At 44.8% G+C, this 27,173-nt stretch overlaps 2 protein-coding genes across 2 annotated transcripts in view; both read left to right on the top strand.

The window, feature by feature from the left end:
• Sifr (SIFamide receptor) overlaps positions 1–26,655 on the top strand; it is a 66,689-nt gene extending 40,034 nt beyond the window's left edge. The window contains exons 2-3 of the mRNA XM_076902819.1: positions 9,862–9,961; positions 25,691–26,655. Of these exons, the coding sequence (XP_076758934.1) occupies positions 9,862–9,961; positions 25,691–26,474 (884 nt within the window). The 3' untranslated portion in view covers positions 26,475–26,655. The remainder of the gene's footprint in view (positions 1–9,861; positions 9,962–25,690) is intronic.
• LOC143428152 (uncharacterized) lies at positions 16,834–19,408 on the top strand. The gene is made up of 2 exons (XM_076902867.1): positions 16,834–16,988; positions 18,637–19,408. The coding sequence occupies exons 1-2, from the start codon at positions 16,977–16,979 to the stop codon at positions 18,880–18,882; spliced, it is 258 nt and encodes an 85-aa protein (XP_076758982.1). The 5' UTR covers positions 16,834–16,976; the 3' UTR covers positions 18,883–19,408.
• Positions 26,656–27,173: the final 518 nt, after the last annotated feature.

Genomic DNA, 27,173 nt, shown 5'->3' with positions numbered 1-27,173 from the left:
CCTCTTATGAAAGAGTTCTCGACGTTCATAGATATGGATCCTGATCGATGTAATCTGGCGATCATAAATGTTTCGCGTTACACTGTCTCCAGAAGTAATTCTTCATTCGTTACTACAGTCGCGCCATGAATTATGTGCCATGGTGTATGCAGTCGCGCTGGCTCGAGCTAATTAAGTCACGTTACCGATCGGGTACACGGTTGTTACGGAATTTGCGGCGAATGGTGGAGGAGGAGAGGCGATTTCGAGCTGGCAGGAACCGTTGCAAAAACTGGCAAACCGAATGGAAAAGAGTGGCGCGAGAAGGACGAGTCATCGATGGCTGGTCGATCGCGAGGTCACGGTTCCACCAGTGAAATACTTTCGGTTCGACATCATCTGGCTGGCTGACTTGACCCTCCACGGCGATTGAAGTGTCCCTCGAGAGGACAGGAAAATGAACGCGCAATCGTCGTTCCCCCCGCTGTTAAATTGAAATTCAAACTAGCCGCCAGCTTGAACCCTCGAGGAGCCCCGTTCGAGTGGTCTTCGATCTCTCGTCAGGGGTGGAGCAAAAATAAAAAAAAAGAAAAAAATGGCTCCGTCGAGCGCTTCCCTCCCTTCAGCTTCGTATTCGCGTTTCTGTCCCTCTTTTCTCGTTCTTCGTTCGCGTCCAAGCGATCTCGCTTCGATTCTCTTACTGCTTGGCCGAGTTTCGTCACGTTTAAGATTTCCCGGATAGGGCTCTCTTTCGCCCAGTCATGACTATTCCATGAGGTGTAAATGAATCCTGGTTGCAAGTTTTCGAAATAAATGAAAGACGAGGTGCGCGCAGCCTTTTCCGCGAGCCGCTGGGTCTATGCAAAGCAGGTTTCGTAAGGGGATGAAATGTCACAGTCGAGAGACGAAGGTGATAGCTGGCGATTCTTTCCGTCGCAGTGGAAATTAATACAATCGTACCAACAGAAATTAATTCAGAATCATTCAAGTTCTCAATCTACAATATATTCTTATTCTATTTTCTACAGAAGCCTGTATTTTTTGACTGTAAAAAATATTCTAAGGGACAACTCTAAAACGCGAAAGAGGGTTCAGGAAAATGTAAGAAATGAGGGAGCTCAACGTTCGCGTATCAAACTCGAAATCGTGGAGAAGTAAACCAACGGCACCTCATGCTCCCGCATAATATTTTCTTTCATTCCGTTAAAATCCCTCTCCTCGCGGAAGCGCATCGACATTAATCAAGGTCCCGGGACGAAAGCCCCGCTTCCGCGCACGCAAAGCAGACGACGATTCATCCGTCTTATACTTTCGACAATATCCTCCCTCGCGATGGGAATCTTCGCTGAGAGTTGCCGCCGGCTCTCGAACGATGTTTGCCTTTGAAATGCAGTCCGCGTGCAGCGTCCAAGCGGCGATGAAAAATTCCGCGCCGTGGGTGGACCGACACGACGCGTTACACGTGTTACAACGTGCCCGTCCTTTTTTCCACGACACAGTCGGTGTCATGGAAATAATTGAACCGTACCCACCGACCAGTTGGAGGACGTAAATGCACTCTTCGCTCTGGAACTTTCTTTAGCTGATCGACGCGCTCGACAAACTTCGACTTAAACATTTCACGTGGACGAAAGAGTGTAATTACTGAAAAAATTTTTTACACGTACGAGTAAATTTAAAGAAGCGAGTATTTCTAAGAAATACTATCCACGATCATAATTACGCGATACTGTATTGACTATTTGCACTCGAAGGCTTTGAGTGGAATCGTTTAATATTTGTCTTCGAACTCGAGGAACTCCTCCATGAAGACAATGCAAATCATTTTCAAATCGTGACATAAGGATGAAAAAAATTGCAAGTTAAATCTGTTTAGGAATGTTTTGAATATACATTGGTTCTTGTGATTGTTGGTTGATTAATAGAATGATCAATAAAAAAGTTTGATCGTTTAACGAAAGCCCTTTCTCTTTTCGAGAAAGTTCGCGTAACTAAATCGACGTATGTTTGCAACAGAGCACCGCTAATCTCGTTAACGGTAATTGTGTAGGAGGATTTGTACGCGCAACCGTTTCCTTCTGGTACTTCCGTTCCGCGTAGGCGGCGGACGCCTGTTGGTCTCCAATCTAACATGCTGGTCGGACGACAGTTTTTTGCTCGACTTTTCCCCCGCGTTACGTGGTTCTTTTGCTAAGCTGCGCTTTTTATTTCCCCTCTGTACCCAACGTGAGAAACACCTTTCGCTGGAATTGAATATCGGTGAACGGTATCCGCGGAATTAAAAACTGACTACTTTAGATTACGATTGTGCAACGCTGAGTGCCATTCGAGAAGGTCGATGCGACAGCTGATAATTACTGGAAATGGAAAGTGATCGGCGAATAATGCGTTTCGAAATATAACGCGAGACCTTTAAAAAATAGAAGAACGAAAAACAGAAAGAATTAATGAAGAATGATAGCGTTATTATTTAACTGGCGTGATGATTACTGAGTGTTCTGATATGTAACGCTTGTCTGTTTGAAAAGAATGGATAGAAACTTGAAAAAGTGATTGTAAAGTACGTAAAAGGATGTGTATATATTTTCGATGGAAATATTATATTATAAAATCAGCGGACGAATAGTCAAATGTTTACACAAGTTCGATGATTGCGTTTGCTTCAATATTCATCGAGATATTAAATAGAACCACTTGTGCAAAGCGTGCACGTTTATTACACTTGTTTCGGACCATAAATTGTATCGTATTGTTTCGCAAGCACATTTCGCTCACCAGAACAAGAAGTATGTCCGAGTGGCGCGAATATAAATATGGACGATCGATATTTTCGCTTTCACCGATGCGGGTGTTCCCCACTGCTTAGAACTGGCTACGAATTTTAAGTAAATTAGATTTATCCGACGTGTTTTCCCAATACTTTTCTTATTCGTGTAACATAACATCACAATTCCATTGGAATTAATACTAAACCTAAGAAACATTACATTTAATAAGTATTAAACGTGTGAATTTCTACGTGTAATCTTGAAAGTAATTTGACTAAAGAACGAAACTCGAAACACAATTCTCTTACAGATTTCACAATCAACCCCTAATACATCTGATCTCAAGTAAATCAGTGTTTAATATAACGTATCACCTGCATCGAAATCGTGCTAACCAAATACAAAAAAGAGTGCAGCAAACAGAAAGGAACTAATTGAACAGTATCCAAAATACCTAACAAAAAATCCACGCGCGACCGCATTGCGAATCCACTGCAAACACGATTAGAACCCGGTTTGGTCGATTTCTAGGCGATCGTAAAAGATCGACCATGATTTTTCTCAATTATCGAGGTCGTAATTAAAATTACTCTCGGCTATGATCGACGCGGTGCTGCCGCATGGGTTGTTCTCAGCCGTCTCCACGTTCATTTCACCCGCACGGTCGCTTTTATCCCCGCGGATCGGCTCGCGCTGAACACGCTCGGCTCTGCCCGTGGCGTTGTCCAACGGAGCGTAGACAGTGAAAGTGAGATACGGGAAACGTGAAAAACGTGCGCTGCCCGTCCGCGCTCTCGTACGAAACTCACCGTTTCGCGGTGATTGGAAAATTTTGACATTTACGCGCGTGACTCTGCCCTTTCCAACAACCGCGGCCCGATTCGCCGTTCGCTGATAGCATTCCACTCGCCGACTTCTTCTTTGTCCCCGATTTCATTCGTTCGCGCGGCGCGATTTGATACGCGTCCCGTTCTGGCCCAGAAAAACCCACCCCCGTTTGCTTTTTGCCCCCTCGCGTTCGACGTCGTCGCGCTTTGCTCAGCGAAATGCGTGGAAAATATGAAAGTGTACGTCCGCGTGAGTCGATCGAAAAAGCAATCAATGATCGATCGTCTTTTCGTTGAATACTGCATAGCCTTGAAAGGAATGAAACTAAACGCGTCTTCGATACTTGAGTCATTCATTCCAACCCCTTCATTTTAGAGAGATTCATGGCTCTCGATTAAAATTTGTCAAAGTTCAGGGACACTGATCAAAAGTTGTAAGACTACGAGTGATTAAGTCATATGGTCATTCGAATCGTACATGGTAGCAGAAATATTATACGAATGATGTTCGATTAAAGGTACCATAAATCTAATTAATCAAGCTGACGGCATCAATGATTAATAAATGCTGCGTTGGTTGTGTCGAGTGGCTCGTAATAAGGCAATTCGCTACTGGGATTGTCATTTAAGAAAGGCATTGGCTGCCTCGTTAATCACTTCCTCGGCTAACGGGTGCTCCCGGAATTCGAATCGCAGCTTGTCGTCGAACGAGGCTCGGTTGCTCCGACCCGGAGGTTAACGCTCTAATCGTTTTGATTTTCCGCGTGATTGGTAGCTCGCGTAATTGGACGGGAGATTTTGGCTGGCGCAGACTGCAGCGAAGGGCGGAGGGAGCACGATAATGTACAGGCAGGCATTAATCCGCTTAGCATCAGATCGAAGTAATCAGAATTCCTCATCCGTCCGAACGGCGCGCCGATTAAAAATTACGAGGGCTGGAGGAACATTTCTATTCGGTTCTGGTCGTGTTCCGTTTCAACATCATTCAATTGTACGCCAATTTCGCAGAGCAAGTGTACTCTTACGATTAATTTGTGAAAAAGTAAAGCGCGAAATGTACTGTTCAATGATTCTGATGACGCTGCAATAATTAAGATAAGAAATTGCGCAAGAACAATACATTTGCGAGACACGCAACGTTGATCCCCTTTATTTACAGGAATGCCTACTTATTCAAGACATTATGAAGTAATTTAAATGTCCGCTCACAGACGGAGAGAACAGGTATTTAACGTTGCATTGAAATGCACTGCAGAAAAGTATGTCTCAAGAAATTGTCATTATTTATCACTTTCACGTTCTTATGTCACTCCGGGTACTGGCGCACCGGTTACGGTAAATAAAACTGCAAATCTAATTGTAGGTAACTGATATCATTGTGCGTGAAACGTTTCACGGTGAAAAAATTGACTATCAATGTCTCAATATATCGATATAACTGTGGTATCATGAAACATTGCAAATATATGCGTTTGTTTAAATTTGCATTATCAGAAATTACCATGAGAAACAAATTGTATTATTATAACGTAATTACTGTTTTAATTAACACTTATAATTTGATTAACCTGATAGAATTGTAATGAGGAAATTATACGCACGCACCTCGAATGTCGAAACAACATAGGCTTCAAATTGCCACGAGCCTTACGAGTTTTCTCGAATTACTTCAACTGCCAAAAGACGAAACAAAACCGCTACCTGAAACACCCGTTTGAACGTTAAACCGTTTATCTATCCTCCGTTCTGAAACGTAACTGGCAGGATCGATCAATCAAGCGACTGTCAAATCGAGTGAAATTGAACGCTCGAAGGAGTATTGAAATTCGTGACTGGTAATTCCATTTTTCGTCATTGTCCATCTGTTTCGTGTACAGCGAAATGGACCTTACGTAACACGCCTGGCTGCATCGAACATGGACAATTTTCCAGTCCCACAAATGGCAAATCTGACAAATCAGATTCGCGCGATAAACTAATCGACGAATTTTAACGAGCGACACGTAAAATATGCCCAGACAATATATCTGTCAGCTTGACACCGTTAGACTATACGAATCGAACGTTCACTTTTGGCGACAAATTTCTGACGCAGATAAAAAATAGTAAAATTACATTTGGAATCCAACTTTCTAAAAAAGTGATTTAAAAAATTCCTGACATGCACGAGAATCAGTAGGTGCTCGTAAATTAGTGCAATGGCCGCGTGCATAAGAGGGGATTAGCGAACTGGTCGGTGTTACGTATTAATTATCTTGGAAAAAAGAGCATAAATAAGTTAATCGCTCGTGCTTGTTAATGACTAATACAGAAAGGATTAGCGAACTGTTCGAGTTGTTGCATACGTATAATCGCATACCTTCGCGAGTCACCAAGCCACATTTCAATGTGACGGCTCACTGAACCATACTGGACGTAGGACAAATAAAAGGCGTGCATTCGAGACCATAATTTTGTTATATAATAATATGTGAAGCGAATGGCGTAAGGATTAAAGCACACGTCGTAATAACCTTCTCTTCGATTGTATCTCGCCAGCTGACCATGATCGCGGAGCCTGCCATTACTTGGTTCCTTGCACCTTTAACCGTCGGCATTTAACGCTTAACAAGCGATGGTATCTCGCTTTAATCGTTGAGAAAATGTGGGGAAAGCTGCTTTCCACTTTTTTTTTTCACGCGCGAACACGATGACCGAATTATATTCATCCAGTAAATTATGACTCTTGTTTAATCGGCTCTATAATTTACACGCTTTCTTCTTTCTTTATCTGGGCTTACTATTACGACAACTTTTTCAATAAATTATATCATTTTCTGTTATATAGCAACTAGATTTATTTCATTCTAAAGCTTCAATCTGATATGAGATTTTATCTACGAGTCAATATTAAAATCATTGAGGATCAAAGTGTATCAATTTGTCATTTAAATGTACAATGACAGATACCAAAAGGAAATATTTTAAAGTAAGCATGTCTGTACAAATTTTTTGCTACCTAAAAATCCTATAAAATTCCTCAATAATCTCTATAGAAACTTATCATTGCCTTGGTAATTTCAATATTAAAATACGTAAAGCATAACGCTAACGATGATTACCAAATTCTGTGATCCCTCTCATCCAAGAACAGACTAACTCAATTATCCGAAATGCTAGATTACTCAAACACTGTGCTCCTAAATTAATTCCAGCTCACGAGCCGCATCACCTTGCTCCAAAATAATCCAGCAATGAACGCCGCGGTTGCGTCTACGATCGTCCCGTTCCTCAGCAGCGGTGGCAGCGCGTACGTCCGCTTGAAATTCATGAATGGAACGAAGACAACGCATCGCAGGGCTCGCGATACCTTGGCTCGAGTTTGGGCTGACACACGCGCGGCAGATTTATTCAGTGGAAAAGTTGGCGAACGTCAGGTTGTCGGGGACGCGATTGATTGCGAGTAAGCCACAAATTTCGCTGGTCCCCGCGAAACTTCCAGGCCGACTTCATCCCCCTCGGATACGTTCGCGCCGTTCGAGACGTGGCTGCACGGAACTGCGACATCCACCGTGCACATCCTCGTACGTACCTACTTGGGGCTGTCGATATTGGGTTTTTATAGATGACTGGAACGCCGCTGGTGCGTCTCACGTGATATTCCTCCGCTGTTTCTTTTATTATTCTCTTTCCTCCGAGAGTTTTACCGTTTACTCGGAAGCTGAAGGTCTGCGAGGGCGAGGCTGAAGTAGGTCGTTCGCGTGGAAGATTAATTGGAGGTGTGCATGATTAAAGATGAAGTTTGCCACCTTTTAGTGTTCGCTGAATGGTACGAAGGCGTGGACTGGAGAATTTAGAACGTTTTCGCAGTTTTGTCGTTAAGTAATTGAACTTGATATTTTTTTGTGATAAAAATAAAAGTTTTCTAGGGAAATATGATAGAAGTATGTGAATCGACGTGTTGGAGAACTTGAACATACACGTATTTTTAACAATTTTGAAATTTTCATGCAACGCTGTGTTTCGATTTTCGTTGAAAAACTTTCAACGACGGGAAAAATTTATTTCTCCCGGACTAATGTATTCCATTTCACCGCTATGAATATAAAACTAAAAAACCTGGCAATACTGCTCCGAACTTCGGCATTAATCGCTCTCTCGATACGAACTCGCCCTATGCATTTAATTATATTCGCAACACGATATCCATTAACCCTACAGCGCAAAAGTTGGATATTTTTTTCATTGCGAACTAATCTCGTTACAATATTCATATCGAACAGCACGTCCCTAAAAGTGCGATAGAAAAATCCACGCTATGTCTGCATAGAGCCCCTCCCTTCGCAAGGGTTCACAGGTCGATTGTTGCGTCGTCTGCTGCGTTCACTCTTATCGCAATCGTCATTAAACATTCAACAGCGGCGAACGACAACATTTGCAATCCCACGATAATTATTCGAAGTGTATGAAACAACCTCTGCGCAGCAGCTCTGAAAATGGCACCCGGTTCCCAGCATCGAAAGTACAACATCCGAACCCTTATTTCACGGTGATCGCGTCCGGATCAATTCCAGTCACGACGGATCGAGTGCCTTTGATCGAATATTAATCGCGCGCTACGAGTGCGGCAGATCGCGAACAGACGCACGTCGGTGCCATTAGATTCCCGCGACGTCCCACGTCTCCTCCCAAGGCAGATGCACCCCCGCGTCGATGCGCGATGGGGCGCGCGTGGGCGACGAGCACACCAGGGCGAACAAACGCCACTTATTATTCCGCAGAAATGGATTTCGACGCGTACAGCGTGCGTGCTTATCGGTTCGTGGGTTTACGTGTTCGGTGGTATAGATAATTATCCCACCGCGACCACAGTTGATCTACGGCCTACGGGAAGTTCCTTTCTAGGCGGCCTCGCGCCTACCCTTCACTTCGCGCACAATACTCGCGGTGCTATACCGCCGCTAAAAGGCCACACAAATCGAAGCAGGCTGAAAGGACTTGCTACTCGAACGGTCTCGATCACGGGGAAAAAGGAACTCGCTTTTTGCACACCGAGAGGTTTCCTCGCCTCGCCAAGCGTTCGCCTCACCCGGGAATTCGTATATTTGTTTATTTATTTGCGGATAAAAGACGCGAATTGAAGATTGGAAAGAATCGAGTGAACTGAACGCAAATGACGACGATTTGATTAGGTTTTTCAATTAAGTTTAAGATTGGTTCGATCTGTTTAAGTAGAGACACTTGCCAGGATTCCTGCAAAAGGTTATTAATAAAATATGAATGTCATTCGATGATACTGGAGCTTCAAAAAATGATAATTCAAGATAGAAAAGTGTCTGCACCAATTTGCAGAGATTGATCAGAATAATAAAACACGAAGGCCATTCGATGACAAAGTAATAGTTTGCAGAGATTGATTACCAATTGATACATTGTCGAGTAATGTTGCGCATTCTTAATTATTTCTTACTAATTTGTCGGACAGTATGATATAGTGGAAACCAATTTTCGAGCGTATCCTCAGTCGCTTGATTCCTAATAAAATTGTTCTTTACTGTTACACAATTCACTATGGAAATGGCCGTGAAATATGAAATTATGACCGTGACAGTAGAATTTTTAATTAGGACTCCGTTCGCGATGTAACCACCGGTCGCGAGAGAAGAGAAACCTTTACGGGGGAGTTCCAGAAACGAGAGTAATTTTTATTCCGCCGCGGCGATAAACGAATAAGAAGAAAACCGAGAGGGACTCCGAAGCGTCGTACAATTGCCAGGCGATATTGTGCCACTCGGCACGCAGATGCCTGGCTATTCATTACTATGCAACTGTTTTAACTGCTCCGCATTTGCGTTTTTAAAACCAGTTTCCTCGAGCAATTAACGCCGTACGGCACCATCGATATATGTATCAATGCTGACGCATGTGTTTTGAGTTAGCTAATCGCGCCTGATAAAATCTCGTTGCGATAAAAAAATGCTCCGTAAACGATGACGAGATAAGAATTATTTTTGTTCAGCGTTATCCTTCGATTTCTGCAAGGTCAGAGAACGATCGCGTTCGACGGAAGTCCTGTCAATTGCCCGGCGAACTCGAAACCGCGACGAACAATTTATGTTCGCAGCAATAAGTTACAAATTTATGCGGCGATTCGGAAAAAATAATTTCTGTGGGGCGTATGCTTTGATAAATGGGGGAACGGGGTAGTAGTATAAAGAATTAAGAATGAGAGATGAAATTTCGACGTAATTTCACGGTTTTACTCCATTGTTCGACGCGAGACGATAAACGGTGCACTTGTGTTTCAGCTTGGTTCCTGGGATGGTTCATGTGTAAAGCCGTCGCTTATATACAGGGTGTTTCTGTGGCGGCCTCTGTCTACAGCCTTGTTGCGGTTTCCTTGGACAGGTATGTGAATGCGCATTGAACAGTTGAACAAACGATTTTATCGATGTACGCACGTAATCGCTTTTCGATCGGAATAGAACGCGTAGTCACTGAGACACGTCGAGTCTCTGAATACTTCGATTAAAGTGATGAACTTCCAAATTCTACTTCTATTTCGATATTGCAATTTGAACAATCTATTAAGATACACAGAGAAATAATTTTGAATCGCCTACACCTGCCACTTAGAAATAAAACAGATACTATTCGAAATAACGAACGTACATAGAGCTCTTCGAAATTACCAGGAAGTCAGCTTCACGTGTCTCGCAATCAGTGACTTAACCCAATGGCACCTGATTTAACCCATTGTCTTATGGCTATTTCAATGGCGACGTGCTGAGTTAACTATTTAACTGCTTCACAGTGACGAAAAGAGATTTGTGCAACGTGGTCGCTGAAAATCGACCTTTCTACAACCACAATTTGAAGTTAATCTTAGAATAACTAATACTCTAGACTATATATATATATATATATATATATATATATATATATATATATATATATATATATATATATATATATATATATATATATATATAATTCTAGCTATCGACAAAGGAAATTATGAAATAGTTGCAACGCAGATTCTTGCAACTAGCTACATTCTCATCTATAAATACGCAATCTCATGCATATTCAGAAACATACTTCATTTTTTGCTTAAAAACCCACGTGAAAAACTTCTACAAAAGTAAACGACTTAAGACTGCAAAAAGCAAACGGAAGTGAAGCGAACTGTATATTCAATCGTGATTGAAATCGAATAAGATGGTTCTCGCTCCAACCTCAACCTCCTCGACGTCGTCGTCTCGTTCCTTTTTCTTCGCGCGAAGAAGAAAGGCGAAGAAAAAAGGGCGAGAATAAAAAGTTAATCATTGGTTTGGATTGTTCTTCGTCGCCGTGTTCGCAGCAATAAGACGCCTCGCTCGCGAGAAGGAAACCAGGAGGCTGAAACGAATACGCGGCATTAAGCGCGTTGCGAAATCACCCGGCCGCTCGCGAGACGTCATTAAAAAGCATATTCTTCCCTGACACATTTATTTCTCCTCTGCATAACGACGTGTCCGCGTGTGTAACAATTACAGGCCGCGTTACGCGCGGCTACTTTTACGCTGCCGCGATATCGCAGCCGCGCTTGGTAACCGGTGACTCGCATTAACATCGTAATAGGAGCCAGTGGCGAGATCGGCACCACCCGTTGGACACCAGGTATTTCCTGGGGAAATTGCAATTTCGACGGAAGAAAATGGCCACAGGCGACAAAGGCTTTGGAAATCTTTTCGTTCTAACGCGGTACACTTCTGAACCCGGAACAGAAAGTTCAAACGGACGATCGATAAAAAATCTCTGAACAATCGTTCAGATTCTCTCGTTTAGAAAATTGTTTTTTTTTTTTTATTAACTTCTTTTTATTTCTGAAACGTTTATTATATAAAGAATCGTGTATTATATTCGTTCAACGGTACTCGGATGTTGTTCAGGAAAAATTCGATTGAATTTTGCTGGGACGATTTAGAAGAAAATGGGTCATGGATCTCGAAATCTCGGTTGTTACTTTAAGAGAACCACGACTTCTCCCCTCGCATCTGAATTTCGCCCAGGAATTCTTCGGTTCGGGCACCGATATATTCGATCGCGTGTCTTCCGTGGCTAACGCGTGCTACCGCCTCGGCATTTTTTTTTCTTTTTTTCCCACGTATCGAGTACAGTTGGAAATTAAACGGAAACGGGAAAATTAAATCCATGGAAATGTATGCATCGAGGATAATCTGGGAGGGAAGGAGAAAAGGAAGAACCGACCGAGAGTTGATTTCGATGATATCTACAATGTAGACATCATTAACAAGCAAGGTAACTTACGCGACGTAGATCTGAATAATTAATACAAGAAGTTATTATTCTGCCAGCGATTAATGAGATAATAGGTGTTTAAAAAAGAAAAAATACAGAAAGAAATATATTTCCTACGAGTACAGGATGTGACAAAAAAATAGTGCTCTGAGTGCACATAAATATGCAGCAAGAAGAAAAACACTTTTTTTCCTCAGCTAATTATCTGATTTTTGCTCCAACTGTCTGTACTCGGATCTCTTCATAATCTCATTAACTGGTATCCTCGGGTTGCCTGCTGATTCAACGAGAATTCTCGAAGAATAAATATATTTATCGCGCAAGAAAATCTTGGGAAAGGATTAAGATGAAATTAACTGCTCAAAGATCAAGTAATACTTGGCGAGTTAGTAATAAGTTAAAAATTGCATTCGATTAACCCGAATCGTGGTGGCTGAAACGCTCGATGAGAACAATTTAACTCTAAACGACGGCGCGCGTGATATTTTAATTAAATCAAGCTAGAGAAAAAGCTGAAGGGATTGAAAGTATTCCGAACTATCGATCGAATTAATCATTGAAACTATCCGCGCGGCAAAAGTTTCGCACTGTATTCCACGTTTAATCGCAGGAACTTGGGTGTCCCCGTTGGACGTCGATCGATGCCAATCGCGACTGCTCATATTTTAAATCGTAACGATCGAAGCAACGTTTATCGTCTGTCGAAGTAATCGGGAACGGTCGCGGGCGGCGTCGCGTCTCGCTTCCACTTAAATGAAATCCGTCGACGGTACTTGCCTCGCGCTTTCTATCGCTGTTCCACGATCTGAATGGCCTGTTGCCAACTCCAGCGTAACAGACAAAAGGAACGCCCGCCATCTCGCGAGCGGTGAATTCTTTTCCACGACGCTCGAGGCCTCCTCTTTGCGTGTGCTCGAAACGAAAACGTTTTGGCATCGTTTACGCCGCCGGAATTCTGGCATTGTTCGCTGGGGGCCCAGTCAATGCGCCGTGTCCCTCGTAAGCCTCGGCTAAATCACCCCTTTGAAAACGCGGGATACGCGGACGAGCCCCCTCGGCGTCGAATTCGAAAGGGAGAGAGCGTCATCCTCGTATTTCGCCGCGATACCTACGCGATACTGTCTCTACGTGTTGCGGCACAAACGAGATGCGCGGAACCGGAGCCAATAACTCAGGCTAGTTTCACTTTTTTTCCCTTCTTTTCGCAAGACGGGCCCCGCGATCGGTAGAGGGTGGTGCTGTTTCACGGACGCACTTTCTGATCCAGTTACTCAACACACGCTGGTAATCAATGAAGGAAATCAACGTTTCAACGGTGTTTCCATGGTTCGCGTCAATTCGACACGGTCAACGACTGGGAAGATTGGAAATATTGTAACAATACCGTGGAAAAATTTCTATCGTCGGTCGTAAAATTTTGCGTATTCCTAATAAATTCCCGACTCCACGGAAAGCGATGTTAACCGATCGATCGACGAGCGGAGTAAAATCGAGCAAGAGAAACCGTACGCGTGAGCAACTTTTAAATCACGTACGGCTCTGGTTTGGAATATTAAAAGTCCCTCGAATTCAGCTGCGATTATGCCGGTGGAACAGGAGAAAAATCCAAAGTATTCCCGCGGGAACGTTCCGTCGTGCGGGCCGGAATAACTCGAGTGCCAACGTCACACTGCTGAATATGGACGATAAATGATTTTCTATCAATTTCGCGTTAGACGGGCTGGCCAGCGCCGCGAAATAGTTTCACACGATCCCGTGCGAGGATCGATCCGCCCTGAAATTGCCTGGCGATAGGGAGCTGAGGTGACTCGGGATTGTCTTAGCCTTCGATCAACCCTCGACCAGCGACGCATTACTCTCAAGGCGTCGTCCTGTTTTTCTCGTTCCACGCCACCCCTAACGGCTCCGCCGCTTGAACCGGCGGCCACGGAAGTGCATAGATCTTCCTGTTCAGCAACCGTGGCCGAACGCCTTCGGCAAAAATTGCAGTTGACCTATCGACCTACGTAAATCCAGTATACTGTCGTCGGTTCTCCACTCGCCACCCTCCACAGATCTCTCTCCAGAGCGAATTTGAAACGTTGTCACAGCAGCTTGACGCGTAACGGAAAATTGAAATTGATTTGAATGGATTCCTTTTTACGATCATTCTTATAGTGGCCTGTTCCTTCGCATTGAAATCGTGCCGTTGGATACGAGGGTCACTTTTGGACGTTACTTTTGGTCAAATTGTTTTTACGTATTAACGCGTCTAGTGGTTTCTGACTGAAGAAGACTGAAAGAATTGCTATTCGTGTAATAACACATTCGTGTAGTTACACGAATGAAACGCGCCATGTTACAAATGTTGAGTTACAATGAAAAATTGCTCGACAAATAAAGAACATTTTGAAGTAAAAAGGAAATATACCCATCGCACGTAACATATTTCACAGAGCTAAATAAAGTGCTTTAGTTCATCCTCTTTTGGAAACGAGAGAAACATTCGTCTTACTTACCAGTTGACTGATAGCACACGTAACTATACCACGCGCAATCAGGACAAATTTCGGAACTCGAGGTGTTCGCTGCTGCCAGGTTCCGCGCCGTCTGAGCCGTGCGACCGATTCTACTGACGCGTCGTTGCGCGGACACGTAATCAAGGGATTCACTCGCGGATGAGCTATTTCGTGAAATCGCATTTCTAAAAACAAATCATCCGGCTCGAACGGCCACCCTCTGCGTGTTATCGCGTCGCGTATTCGATATTGATAACCGGCCATTTGGCCGCCACTTGTCATTCCGCGTTTCGTGCCCATCGAGCGCAGACTTCCGTGAGGTTGACACACGATACCACCGCGCGACACACTTGCACGCCTCGAGGTTCCTGATTCCAACGCCGTGCAAAGACGACGGATCAATCTGGTCTGAATTACGCTAGGCCACACGACCGCACGATGCCAGCCCGATAATTCGTAACAGCTCGTCGCGTAACGAGGGATAACGCTGGTTATACCAACGCCATTTTTTCGAATTGCAGGGCAACGAACCGCTGAGCCTCGCCTCGAGAGCCTGCGCTCGTGCAGCGGCGGCTGGGTTGTTACAAAGTTTCTGATTGAACGCTTTTTTTCATGGTCTGAGGAAAAGCACTTGGCTAGAGGTTGTTTTAGCATGGTTGCAGCTAACAGTATGGAGGAAAGTAGCGCGGTAGGTTATTTGCAAAGGGACAAAGATTAGATTGCGATGTCCTGCTGGCACATTTTCGTTTAAATAAATTGATCTACGCTGATTTATGATTCCAATAGGTTCTCGTATGTTTTGGTATATCCTAATATGTGTTCTAAGTTATAATAATATGCTTGTAGTAGTGTTGTCACTGATTTCTGAAAGAAAAGACAGGCATATAAGTGTAGAGGTACAAAAGACTGGGTTGGGTGGCCATGGGAACGTAAAAGGCGGTTCTGATTTGGGTATTTACGTAATGCAAAGGTGAACGATCTTTCGATGGATAGGAATTAAGCGTGGAACGATGCAATTTTATAAATCGAGCAAAAAGCAAAATGGAAATTGGAACGTACTCGGATATGATACGTTTTAGTGGGAAATACTTTCCTTTAGCTGACGTTAGACCTTGTATTAAGTAATTTTACGCACGGTAATAGTGTGAGGATTTGCGTCATATCGTGAATTAAGTAACTCCACGGTTTTAAGTGACCGTGAAAGAACGGTTTTTAAGTGTCGATTAGGCAATTTTGCGTGTAACTATCCTCTGGTTTTTATCTTGGTCCCAACTGGCAGGTGAACTTTGATTTTTCTTTACCGGACGGCGATATCATTGAACACTCACGTTCTCAATGATATTTTCCTTATTTGTAAATCGTTTTTATATTGTTTTTATACTACTGTGCATTTATACGTTTGATAATTATGAGAAGAAATATTAATAACGTTACGTAAATGTATGCATATTCGCAAGCATTAGCGAATATTTCAAAGGCTATGATGCAGGTATCGATAGTTCTATCTCTAGATGACACAGATAAATTTGGCATATGTAAGTACCTCGTTATGAAAACTAATGAATGATGTGGAAATTCTATTTCCACATTCTTTTTAACACAGCAATAACTAATTAATAATTTATAACTTCTTATGCCTCTTTTAAAACCCGATTTTGTAGTGCTCTAAACAGTAACGCACCCCCGATATTCATTGTCTTCTCTCTCTCTAAACTATATATCAAACAAAAGTATCCAATTTCTAAAATAATCGACCACACTCATAGAAATCTCTTTTAAATCCAAATATTTCAATAATGGTATACATCGATTAATCATCATCGAGGATATTTATTTAGCAAGTTTGTAGTAATAACCAAACACACTTTTGCTCTCGATCTGCCCCCAAATCGGACTGTCGATGACATAACCATCGCGACTGTAACATCGATCGGTCCCAGTGGCTCGGATTTCATCCAGCTTTTCCCTTGACTCATCGCGATTCCCAGCAGAGAATCGCTCGCGCAAACGGTCCACGGTATCCGCGCGGTTCCACCCGCAGGACACAAATCCCATTTCGAGCGATCCCAAGGAATCTGGAAGAATTAACCGACGAAAGAATGGACATCTCGAGCAGACATCCCGTGCGAACGTTGACGAGCAACAGGCTGAAGAAGACCTTGGCTGCGTTTTCGCGTAACGCGTTTGCATTTGGAGCGCGCGCGCCTCTGCGTTTTCACACTCGGCTCGAGCGCTGCGCTTTACCCCGACGCGCGGTTGTGTGGGTCACCCACACCTGTGTGTCGTTACGCAGCCGATCGAAAAAGGTTTCCACATAAACTGTCCTAACCCAGTTCCCTGTAACCGATCGCGAGGGGTTGAAAGCGCGCGAGTGGCCGTCATGGCGTCGTTTAGAGCAAATAACGCGATCGTATTGGTCGAACGGCACCCCACTCCGTCCGTCGACCGGCTGACTCAATAGGCCGGCGCATAACGTCAGACTGTCGAACGGCGGGCCACGTGATCAAATTTATAGCGATTTTTTAAAATCGACTTTTGTATAAAAGGACCGCCGCCTGGTACATCCAGCATAAGCTTACTTACTTTCGTGAAGTAACCAAGCAACCCACAACCCACTCAACATGTTCAAGTTGGTAAGAAGAACATTTACTATTACTTATTCCTACGCTGTATACATACGGTGGACGGTTCTGTTCTGTCGGTATAACATAGACGAAACGGTTTCAAACGGGACGAACGGATACAGCCTGCGCATAGGCTAACTCGACGCGAACCTGGTACGCGTTTTAAGAACTCGTTACAACGTTGGATTTACCAATCGATAGTATGCACGAACGATCGACGACGGAATTACTCGAAATTTCCCGCCACGAAGTTGATCCTGCCAAATTTCCGCGGGAATATCCTTCTATCGACGCGTGCATTCCGACTCTGATAACATTCTCGCGTTCTACCCGGTTTCCCCCGAGCGTACACCGGATTTCTCGTTCGTGAATCAGCCGACGATACTCCCACCGCGTCTCGTTTGCATATTAGCCGCGTTCACGAGCCCCGGTTCGACGCGAAGGCGCGCAAACCATCCGGATCGGCCGTGCGGGTAACGCCGCGGCTAGGAAAATTCCTGCGCTCGTTCCCTAGTCTTCTTTGATCGATAAAGTGCCGGCACGTTCCCGCGGCGAACGCGAGAGAAGTACCGCGGCGTGACCTTTCCGCGTGCACACGCCGCCGTGGCAACGTTCACTCGGACGGACACACAGGCCGTTTCCGTCCGGTCACAAAAATCTCCGCGAGCGAGCGAAACCACTGGAGCATGCACATTGTTAGCCAACTGGTTCGAGCTCAGCCGGACAAAATGGAATGCAGGCCCCGCGCCGTGGACCACGGCTTTTCCCCCATCGGTTTCGAGCTCGATCGACGCTGGTCGCGTGCCAGCTGCCCTCTCGCGTACACGACACTTGCTTCGCGTCGTCCGAAAACCGATCCGAGCCGTTTCCGCGTCCCTCCCGTTGGTATTGGGAACGCGCCTAACCGACCGATATTGCCTCGTTTCTCCCCCCCGTTTCGAAATATTTCACATTTTTTCAATTTCGAATCTCTGAAGTTTCTTCGGTTTCACGGTGCTCGCGTTCTCGTTGGGTTCTGTTTCGTTTGTCGAATAGTATATTAAATTTATTTTACTAGCTTACTATTCTTTGTATCCTCTGACAACGTTTTCGTCGAGAATTAGAAACGCGAAGGCAACGATGAAACGTGAAAAGTACAGCCAACCTAACGAAACCTAGCCCACATCACGAATACGTGCCGGTAGCACGAATTGTTTCCCCCGAAAACAATCGTTCACCAGAGACAATACGAACCCGTTCGCCTTCAGTCTCGAAAGAAAAACGGGGCGCGATCTCCAACGAGAGGAATCATCCTTCCTTCCTTTATACCCCGTCGTATTAATCGGTCCAAGGACTGCCGTTCGCAAATACTCGCGAGGAATCTAGACTAACGCGATCAAAGTGTCCGCTCCGTTTCAACGTGGCGACCGTAATCGCCGGCGGATTAACGGTTTCCGTGGGAAAATCTCGCGGGCCTGCATTGTCCTTCGAACGGGCGAACCCCGAAGACAGAGGGACGCGCGACTGCACGGTACGACGATTATCCACAAAGAAGATAAGAAGACGGGACCGGTGGGTGGGGATCGAAGACGGCTACGGGACAGGGCAGGGATAGAAAGGGGTGTAAAGGCGAAGAAGGGTAGAGAGCTAAGAATCGCACGTGCACGTTTTCCCACAGGCTGTTCTCGCCGCCATTCTGGCTGTCGCCGCCGCCGCTCCTGGTGGTCTCACCGGCATCGTCGCCGACCACGGAATCGGCCCAATCACGGCCCCACTGGTCGTCGGGCACGCTGCACCCCTGGCCACAGCGCACGTGATCGCCCAGCCCGTCGCACCCATCGTCCGCACCGCTCCCATCGTCACCAAGTCCGTGCTGACCGCCGCCCCTCTACCCCTCCTTTCAGCTCATGGATCATTGCATTAGATGACAACTGATTCTATTCTTACTACCACCAAGTCACGACGAGACAGCCCCAACCCCCCTCCACCCCCACCGCCTCCACCCTAGAAAAACACATACACACACATACACGACCGTCCCTCTGATTCCTCGTAAATCGTCCCCACCTAAGAAAGAACAAAAAAAAAAAAATGTAAAGGAAAACGGCAAAAACAACCGAAATTGAAGGAACACGAAGGGAAGGAGAGATCGTAGCCCGAGGATGGAGCGAGAAGAACAGCCAAACTAAACGGAACATTGGGAGCAACCATTCCTACCCCCAGGCCAATCTCTCCATCGAGACACACGTCCACGACGCCTGCTGACGATCGTCGCGTCGGATCCGGCTGGGTCTCTTTTCTTTCGGCGACCATTTCGCGGCTCTGAGATCATCAATGTAATTCGGACAATCGCATCTCGATCATTGCACCATCATCCAGGACCCCTACCCTTTGATCATATATATATATATATGAAATTTTAATAAAATTTTATTTAAAAAAAAGAAAAACGAAACCTACACAAGACAGTTACACGTATTTCTTATCCGTGATTAATTCCTATCCCTGACGTTCACCCTCGTCTCGTAATCCTATCTCTTTACATATATATATATATATATATCTTCAGCAGTACTCGAACTATCCCTCTCACCATTTCATCAACCACGGGGAACGACTCGTCGAGATTAAGCAGTGGCGTCCAACCGAAGTCTCGCACGAAGTACCCGCGATCTCGAACGTTCATCCTCCATCGAGGGCGCACACCCTCGACCATAAAACAAGACGCGTGTAACCGTGTGCTTCTCCGTTCCGTTACACACCGAGACGCGAACAGACGAGAGCCAACTCAACGCCGATCTATGCAGATGGCCGCGTAAACGATGCCACCCGATCGTACAAGCTCCCGCCCTGCCCCCTCGCGAATCTGCCCTTCGACCGTCCTCCCTCGCGTTTTACGACCATCCCGACTTATCTTCAGCGAAACGATTTCCCATCGTTTTCGCCGTGCAGCCCAGTAAACGCTGTCAGTTCTGACGAGACGGCCCCCCATCGGTCTATTGTCGATTACATCGGCTGCGATACGCTCGAGCTCCACCTAGAATACGTCTCGGGGATTTTACAGCCGGTATAAAAGGCGACGACTGTACTCGACGGTGGAATTAGCTCGTTTCGAAGGGGGACGCGTTCGATTCGAGCAGCGATCGAACCGCAACCGGCGCTGGTTTTAATTTGAAGACTCTATTTTATTCAGAGTTGGTACAAAACGATTAGTCGCGCTCTGCCGCTCCTGTGATGGCCGCTCTTCTGGGTAGATCGTTGTTTAAACGGTGAACTTGGGCTGTGGCTGTCGTCAGTAGAGGTAGACGTGTCCTGGTTGATACCATTTGTAACCAGTGGCGTAAGTTAAGGGCAGTGGTGCTGTGTTAAGCGGTATCACCTTCACGTAGGGTTGCGAGTAGATCAACGGGGATGTGATCACTGGTGGCACTGGAGCCGGCGCGGCGAATGCTGCCACGATCGCCATCGCTATGACCAGAATCTGTTGAGCAATTTATATAGGCTTTTAATTTGGATTTTCCAGTCGATAAAGAAGCAATGGTGGAAGAATAAGTATCGATCCATATTCACGCAACATCGTTCCAATCAGAAGAATTATATCACTTCATCTTCTTAGATACATGAAGTGGAAGTTGCTATTGTTATAGTGATTTACATGTTTGACTGGGTCGAAGGAACAACCCCCTAGCTCGATAGTAGGGGTAACTTATCGTTGGTTGCATTTAACACGGGTCTTGTACATTGCGTTGCAGTTATTCAGGATTTATCGTACACAGTGTAGCTAGAGGTATCTCATTAATTATTCCAAGTACACACGTCGAACATTGATACGTATCTCTCTCTCTCTTTTTCTCTCTATCTCTGTCTCTCTCTCCCCCTCTCTCTCTCTATCAGTACTATGTTTACCTCTCAATGCAGTCGAATATTCAAACGACTCCACGTCAAACGACCAATCGCAATTCAAACTCGATACAAATGGAATTGTCCGGCTAATTGTGAAAGTTCGAAACGAAACGATATTACTTAATTGTGGTATCGATTGGATAAAAAAAAAAGAGAGAAAAGGAAATGAAAGTTTGCTACGTTAATCGCCTGGCGAATGGTATCGTACCGTTTACGTGTTATACTTATTTTATCGCTGCGTCGAGTGACGGGGAACATCATTAGGAAAATCGAATCAGTTAATTGGCTCCAATGAAACCTATTTGCTTGCTGAATGGCGAATCGACGCGAGTGTAAATTTCGTTCGCGGAATTATGTTAACGGTTGTTATTTCGTGACATAAAAGGATTTAGCATATGGAAATGCTGCTTAAAAAAGTATGATTCGGTCATTTTTCGCATAATTAAAGCTGCTTCAATTATTAACTTGTTAGATAGGTTACAATTTCAAGAAATTATAGCTACGCAATTATGAGTAAACACGAACCGCCAACTTAAACCGTGTCTGAGAGTATACGATCCATTTCCACTTGTTTTTTTACTTCCTTCCTCGTGACTAATTTCAATCGTATTTTATTATGTCCTCATATACCTTTTTTAAATGCTACAAATTAATTCCACTCGAATAAAAAGCATATTTCTAGTGCGCGATCTTTATATAAATTAAACAATTTATTAGTTTTGTTAAACGGTATTGAAAATCATTGCAACATAGCAGGACATCCTGTTCCGTGTGTCACGGTGAAACTAATTAATTGATATTTTTACAAAATCACCAGCGATTCTGTAGAGTTGTCGAAGTCGGCGCGAGATGCAATTAAAAATTTTTAATTAAATACATCCGCCGGCGACGCGTTCCACTCAAATCACCGTAACCCCGCAATGTTTCTACAATCCGCCATCACACGTTAAACGAATATCGCTACGCAAAAATAATAACGTATGAATTACATTACTGTATCAAATTGCTCGATTTATAATATTAATTTCCCAAAATTATAAATATCACGTAAAAATGAATCTTTTACATTTCTTGAAAATCGTTCTTCCAAAGATACATCGAATATCAAGACGTTTGCGAATAAAACAATATTAATACCTATCTAATTTTCCAACAGAATAAACTCAAAATGCATTGAATTATTCAAATATTGGAAATTAAATTCCATTAAAATTCTATTCAGTCAACGCATCAAAATTAACCAATATCTTCAGACGATAATTATTCCCACAAAAACGTACTACTGTTCCTCACATCAAGAAACATTTACACCAAAACTCTTACTACCCCTATTTTTTTTTTTTTTTTAATAAAATCACTGAATTAAATATGAACCGCCTCACTTACAGTAACACCCCCTCTCACTAACCCACCCTCGTACCTACGTGCACTAAGTAATCGCACATACGGCGGGTATACTTGCCAGTTTGAACATGTTAAACGTTTTATCGGTTTTTCCGTTCGCAAACACGAAAGGGACGCGAATCGATACTGCTGTTAGCGGCGCAGAAATCGAACGCTTTATATACACGCGCCGAAAGCTGTGTGTCATCTTCATCGGGCGTCCCACTCTTGGTCCCTCTCCCGTGACCTTGATCGTTCCCGATAATCCGTATCCGCGAATCGAGCGATTTTTTTCTCGTCCTTCGCGTCCGCGTCTTCCCCTCCGTGGTCGAAGATGGTCGACGGTCCAGCGTCATAAATATGCAACGGGCAGAGGGAGATGAGAACTCGGAAGCGGCAGAGCCGATGGAGAACGCCGCTAGATCGGTATCGTCGCGCTGGCTGATTTATAGAAGGACGCTCCGGTGGCGTTCGTTCGATCGAAGGACGCGCGACTGTTAGCCGCGGCGGGGCACTCTGATTAAAATCGACGCTGGTAAAAGCGAGGGTCCTTCGATGCGACAACGGCGCTCCGCTAATGGTCACGGGACCGTTCCGCGTCGTCGGGACTCGTTCTCCAGCCGGATAAAAGCGTGCACGGTGGAGCGAGTGCCGTTTGATTAACCGCGGGACGGGGGAAACGGCGTCTTTTCGGGCTTCTATTGATCACGCTGACGCTTCCTTCGCGGTGATGGGGCCCGTTCACGATTGATTCCTGCGGGTAGCTGCGATGGGGTACGGTTTTAGCTTTAGTGGTTTCTGGGACGTTCTTCGAGAATGAGGAACTTCAGTGTATAGTTCTTCATTTAGGTGGAATCTGTTCGATTATTTGAGAGATAATCATTTGAAACAAGGTAATGAAAATTTAGATATGAATAAGAGGCGCTTGTCAGAAGATTTTAGGTGAGAGCACTAGTAAACCGTTTCTGCTCACATTAAATAAAATTAACCTAAAGGAAATTATGGGATATGTTGCAGGGATATCGTAGACATTATCGTATGACTTTTAATAAAACCCAATCACTGTCGTTAGTTGCAATATGAGCTGCTAATTGTGGACCACAAGTGTATCAATCACGTGTTTGTAGAAAAACAAGTTTCCAATGGCAGGCTACTATTAGTTAGTTCCGATTCGAGCATAGTCCTCGCACTGGAATATTGCTGGCAAGTTTATAGTCGGTGATTTTGTTATTAAACTCTTCCTGTCGTTAGTAGTTTATGTACAGTGTTTCGGAACAGTTCTTCTCGAACAGCTGTGCACATTTCACACGTAAAAAGTCTTAGGGGTGCATTGGTTGGAGCCACACGAGGAATGCAATAAAACGAAATATTCAGCTAACAGTGAATTGGTAATTAACTGCATTCCACTCACATACAAAGCGTACAGGAAGTGCATGATTAGGCACTTCACTTTCTACTTGCAAACACCGAACGCAATAAGGTGGAACCGTGGAGCACGAGTGCGGTCTTTTTTGCGCATCAGTCAAACACAGTATGTTTCTTTTCAAATGAAACGATTCAGGAAACGAAATCGTTGGGAGCTGATATTTGACATTCCTTAAAGTCAACATCAGCATTCATTTAAATAATTTTATCGCGGTCATTTAAAAATGTCACACGAATACAAGCGAATTTGTCACGATCCAATTAGTGACGGAGACCAAACAAGCATCAAGTAGGAAAAATATAGTATTCTAATTTTTACAAACTCCAGATCGACTGTTCGTTAGCGATAGGATTGGTTGCAGCGAATGGCAACGGTCACACATCGCATGCAGCCTATCGAATATAAGCGCATGGAAATGAGTTCTGGGGTGAAATTCCCAGTTCGATCGAGGAAAGTCCGAATGTGGTTGCTTAATAAATTCCTGGCGAACGACACCTTATCGAGGCAAGACTCGTTTCGCAGACCGCGATACGGGAATGTTGAATTGCCGTTGCGTCGCGTAAAAGCCACTTTGCTATACATATCCATTCTTACGCAGCACTCGTGGCCATCGAGGCGTAACCGGCCCGAGTGTCTTTCGAAATCGCGAATAGAATATAGATTTCCGTAACGGAGGCATAAAAATCTACGGTTACGTTTCGTGCGGCACGAATCCGTCGCTGCGTAGGCGTACGCTTCGTGTTACAGGATCGTAAAATCGTTTTCGTTCGTGATTGATAAACAGTGACGATCACGGCTAAGCTCGACCGTCGTTAAGGCATCTGGAAATAGTCCTGGTCTGGTGATATCTACTTCTGGGAGTTTGTTTCCTCGCTTTCTTCGTGTGCAGTTGGGTGATTCGGTTATCTGCAATTTAAGGGTGACCATTTGGGTACCATTCTTCACTTTAATGCCATAGAAATCGTAATCACTCTTTATTTTGGAACGATAATTCGACGATTCGAATAACTCCACGATTCGCCTCTTTATTTCCATTATTTTACCTCTCGTTTACTGTGATCCGCGTATGACAAAGTATCGTTTAGGTGCGTACAATCGTAAGGTGCGACAAACAGGCATCCACTGATGTTAACGCAATTAGAACGTGATACATTCGAATAACGATGAAATAAATTTTCGAATGCTTGCACCGTGAATCAGTTCGAATCGTGGAATCGTTCGTGCGAATGCACGATGAGTCCTTCTCTTTTCTTTTTTTTTGCGAGCAGAAGTGGCTTCGAACAAGATTGAATTAAACACGGAGACGGTCGCTTTGGTGAAAGAGAGAGGAAAAAATTGAATGCAATTTGCCGTGACTGGATTCAATAACGTTCCAGGAATTCTTAATCCTTGGTTAAATGATGGAACGAACTCTAAACGAAAAACGCGCGGTATCGACCAAGTCGATACAACCACCGCGGAGATTTATTTAATGTTTATCGCATTCTGTCAATCGCCGATTACAGCCAGCGAGCACGGTACTGTGTAATTACGGATTCTAGTTCTTAGCGTTCTCTTTTTTTAACGACGGTTCAATAAATATTGGCGATTGATAATGGTACTCGTTTTATTCGCAATTCTTAATTCTCTCGTAATAAGAAACGGAACTATGCGAAACTGAAATTACACATGTCAGGTACAGATATATACTTCAATATCGGTAAATGATTGAGAAATAAAGCTGTGTTACACGCAAGAATAAAAAGTCTTTATGCATGTACTTCAGATTTATGAATCATGACTAACACGCTCGATATCTAGTTACATGCATACCACACAGTTTTTGTGATTCATTAATGAAACACGATAGAAATGCATATTCCAGACGTTTTGCAATTAGCGATCGTAGCGTTCTATCGTAACGTTTCAAAGAAACGTACTCGCGTATCGTACGTGTACCCAATAAAAAAGAATCAGCAGCGTACGAGGATCCTTGAAACGTCACCATAAACGGTACTAATACCAATTTATGTATCCACAGGTTTCTAGCGATCTGGTGGCCATTGAAATGCCAAATAACGAAGAGGCGTGCCCGTATGATGATAATCGTAATTTGGTTCATCGCTCTGACGACCACCTCCCCGTGGCTGTTGTTCTTCGATCTGGTCGCCATTTACGACGACGACCCAGACCTGAGGCTCTGCCTGGAGATGTGGCCGCGCCCAGAGGACGGCACCCTGTTCTTCCTGATCGGCAATCTGACGCTCTGCTACGTACTCCCCACGATCCTGATCTCCCTCTGCTACATTCTGATCTGGATCAAGGTGTGGCGCCGCCATATACCCTCCGACACGAAGGACGCCCAGATGGAGAGGATACAGCAGAAGTCGAAGGTGAAGGTCGTCAAGATGCTGGTCGTCGTCGTGATACTGTTCGTGCTCTCGTGGCTGCCGTTGTACGTGATCTTCACGGTGATCAAGCTTGGCGGCGACGTAGCCGAGAGAGAGGACGAGATCCTGCCGATAGCGACGCCGATCGCTCAATGGCTGGGCGCGAGCAACTCCTGCATCAATCCGATTCTCTACGCGTTCTTCAACAAGAAATACCGCCGCGGCTTCGTCGCCATTCTGAAGAGCGGACGCTGCTGCGGGAAGATCAGGTACTACGAGACGGTGGCCATGATGTCCTCGTCCACCAGCATGAGGAAGTCCTCCTACTACGTGAACAACAACAACAACAACTCGTCCACCAGACGGACCTTCCACGGGCCACCTGTCCACCAGGAGAGCAACGTTTCCTACATATTCAACCACACCGGCGTTTAAATTAGCAAGCACTACGTGGAGATTTCGATGTTCGGGTATTCCGAGGCTGGCTGCCCGGATGGGGCTTCATTAGTAGCCGGTCCGAGATTCGGGATCACGCGTGATCGCCAACGATTGTCACTCGGATCGGATGTCGCCGATTACGGAGTTCAACAATGGAAGCGCGTTGTTCACCCCCCTCAACCCCCGCGCGAAACCCGTCGTTAGTCGTCCCTGATCCCTACATTACCACTTTCTTTTCACGCATCCCCTACTTTACGTTTCGCGATCGTACGCGATACGACGCGGTGGCCTTTAAATCCCCATTGCCGACTAGGGAAACGACGTTTCCCGACTGTCATAGAGCGCGTTGTACTTCGTTGCCGGAGCCAAGAGCAACGTGTCTCATTGGCTTCGCGTCCTCGTGGATCCTCTAACTCTGGACGCGGTACACGTCTCGAGATCTACCTTGCGACGAACGAGAAAACGAACAGAGACCGGATCGTGTCGTTAGTTTGATACTTCGCAGGTGTTCGCCTCTTTTTTCACGAGCATCGTTCCGGATTCGTGGCGAATTTCGTGAACAGAGGGACCGAGTCGCCAGCTTGTGATCAACGAGACGCGCGACAGTAACGGATAGGGGTGGTTCGAGTAGGGTTAGCAAGATAAGTTGCGCGAGCGCAGTAGTAGCTAGGAACAGGTTTAGCGTGTCTCTGTGCA

Source organism: Xylocopa sonorina, chromosome 10 (genome assembly GCF_050948175.1).
Source record: "Xylocopa sonorina isolate GNS202 chromosome 10, iyXylSono1_principal, whole genome shotgun sequence".
Lineage (NCBI taxonomy): Eukaryota > Metazoa > Arthropoda > Insecta > Hymenoptera > Apidae > Xylocopa > Xylocopa sonorina.
This window is presented reverse-complemented; position numbering and strand designations above follow the sequence as displayed.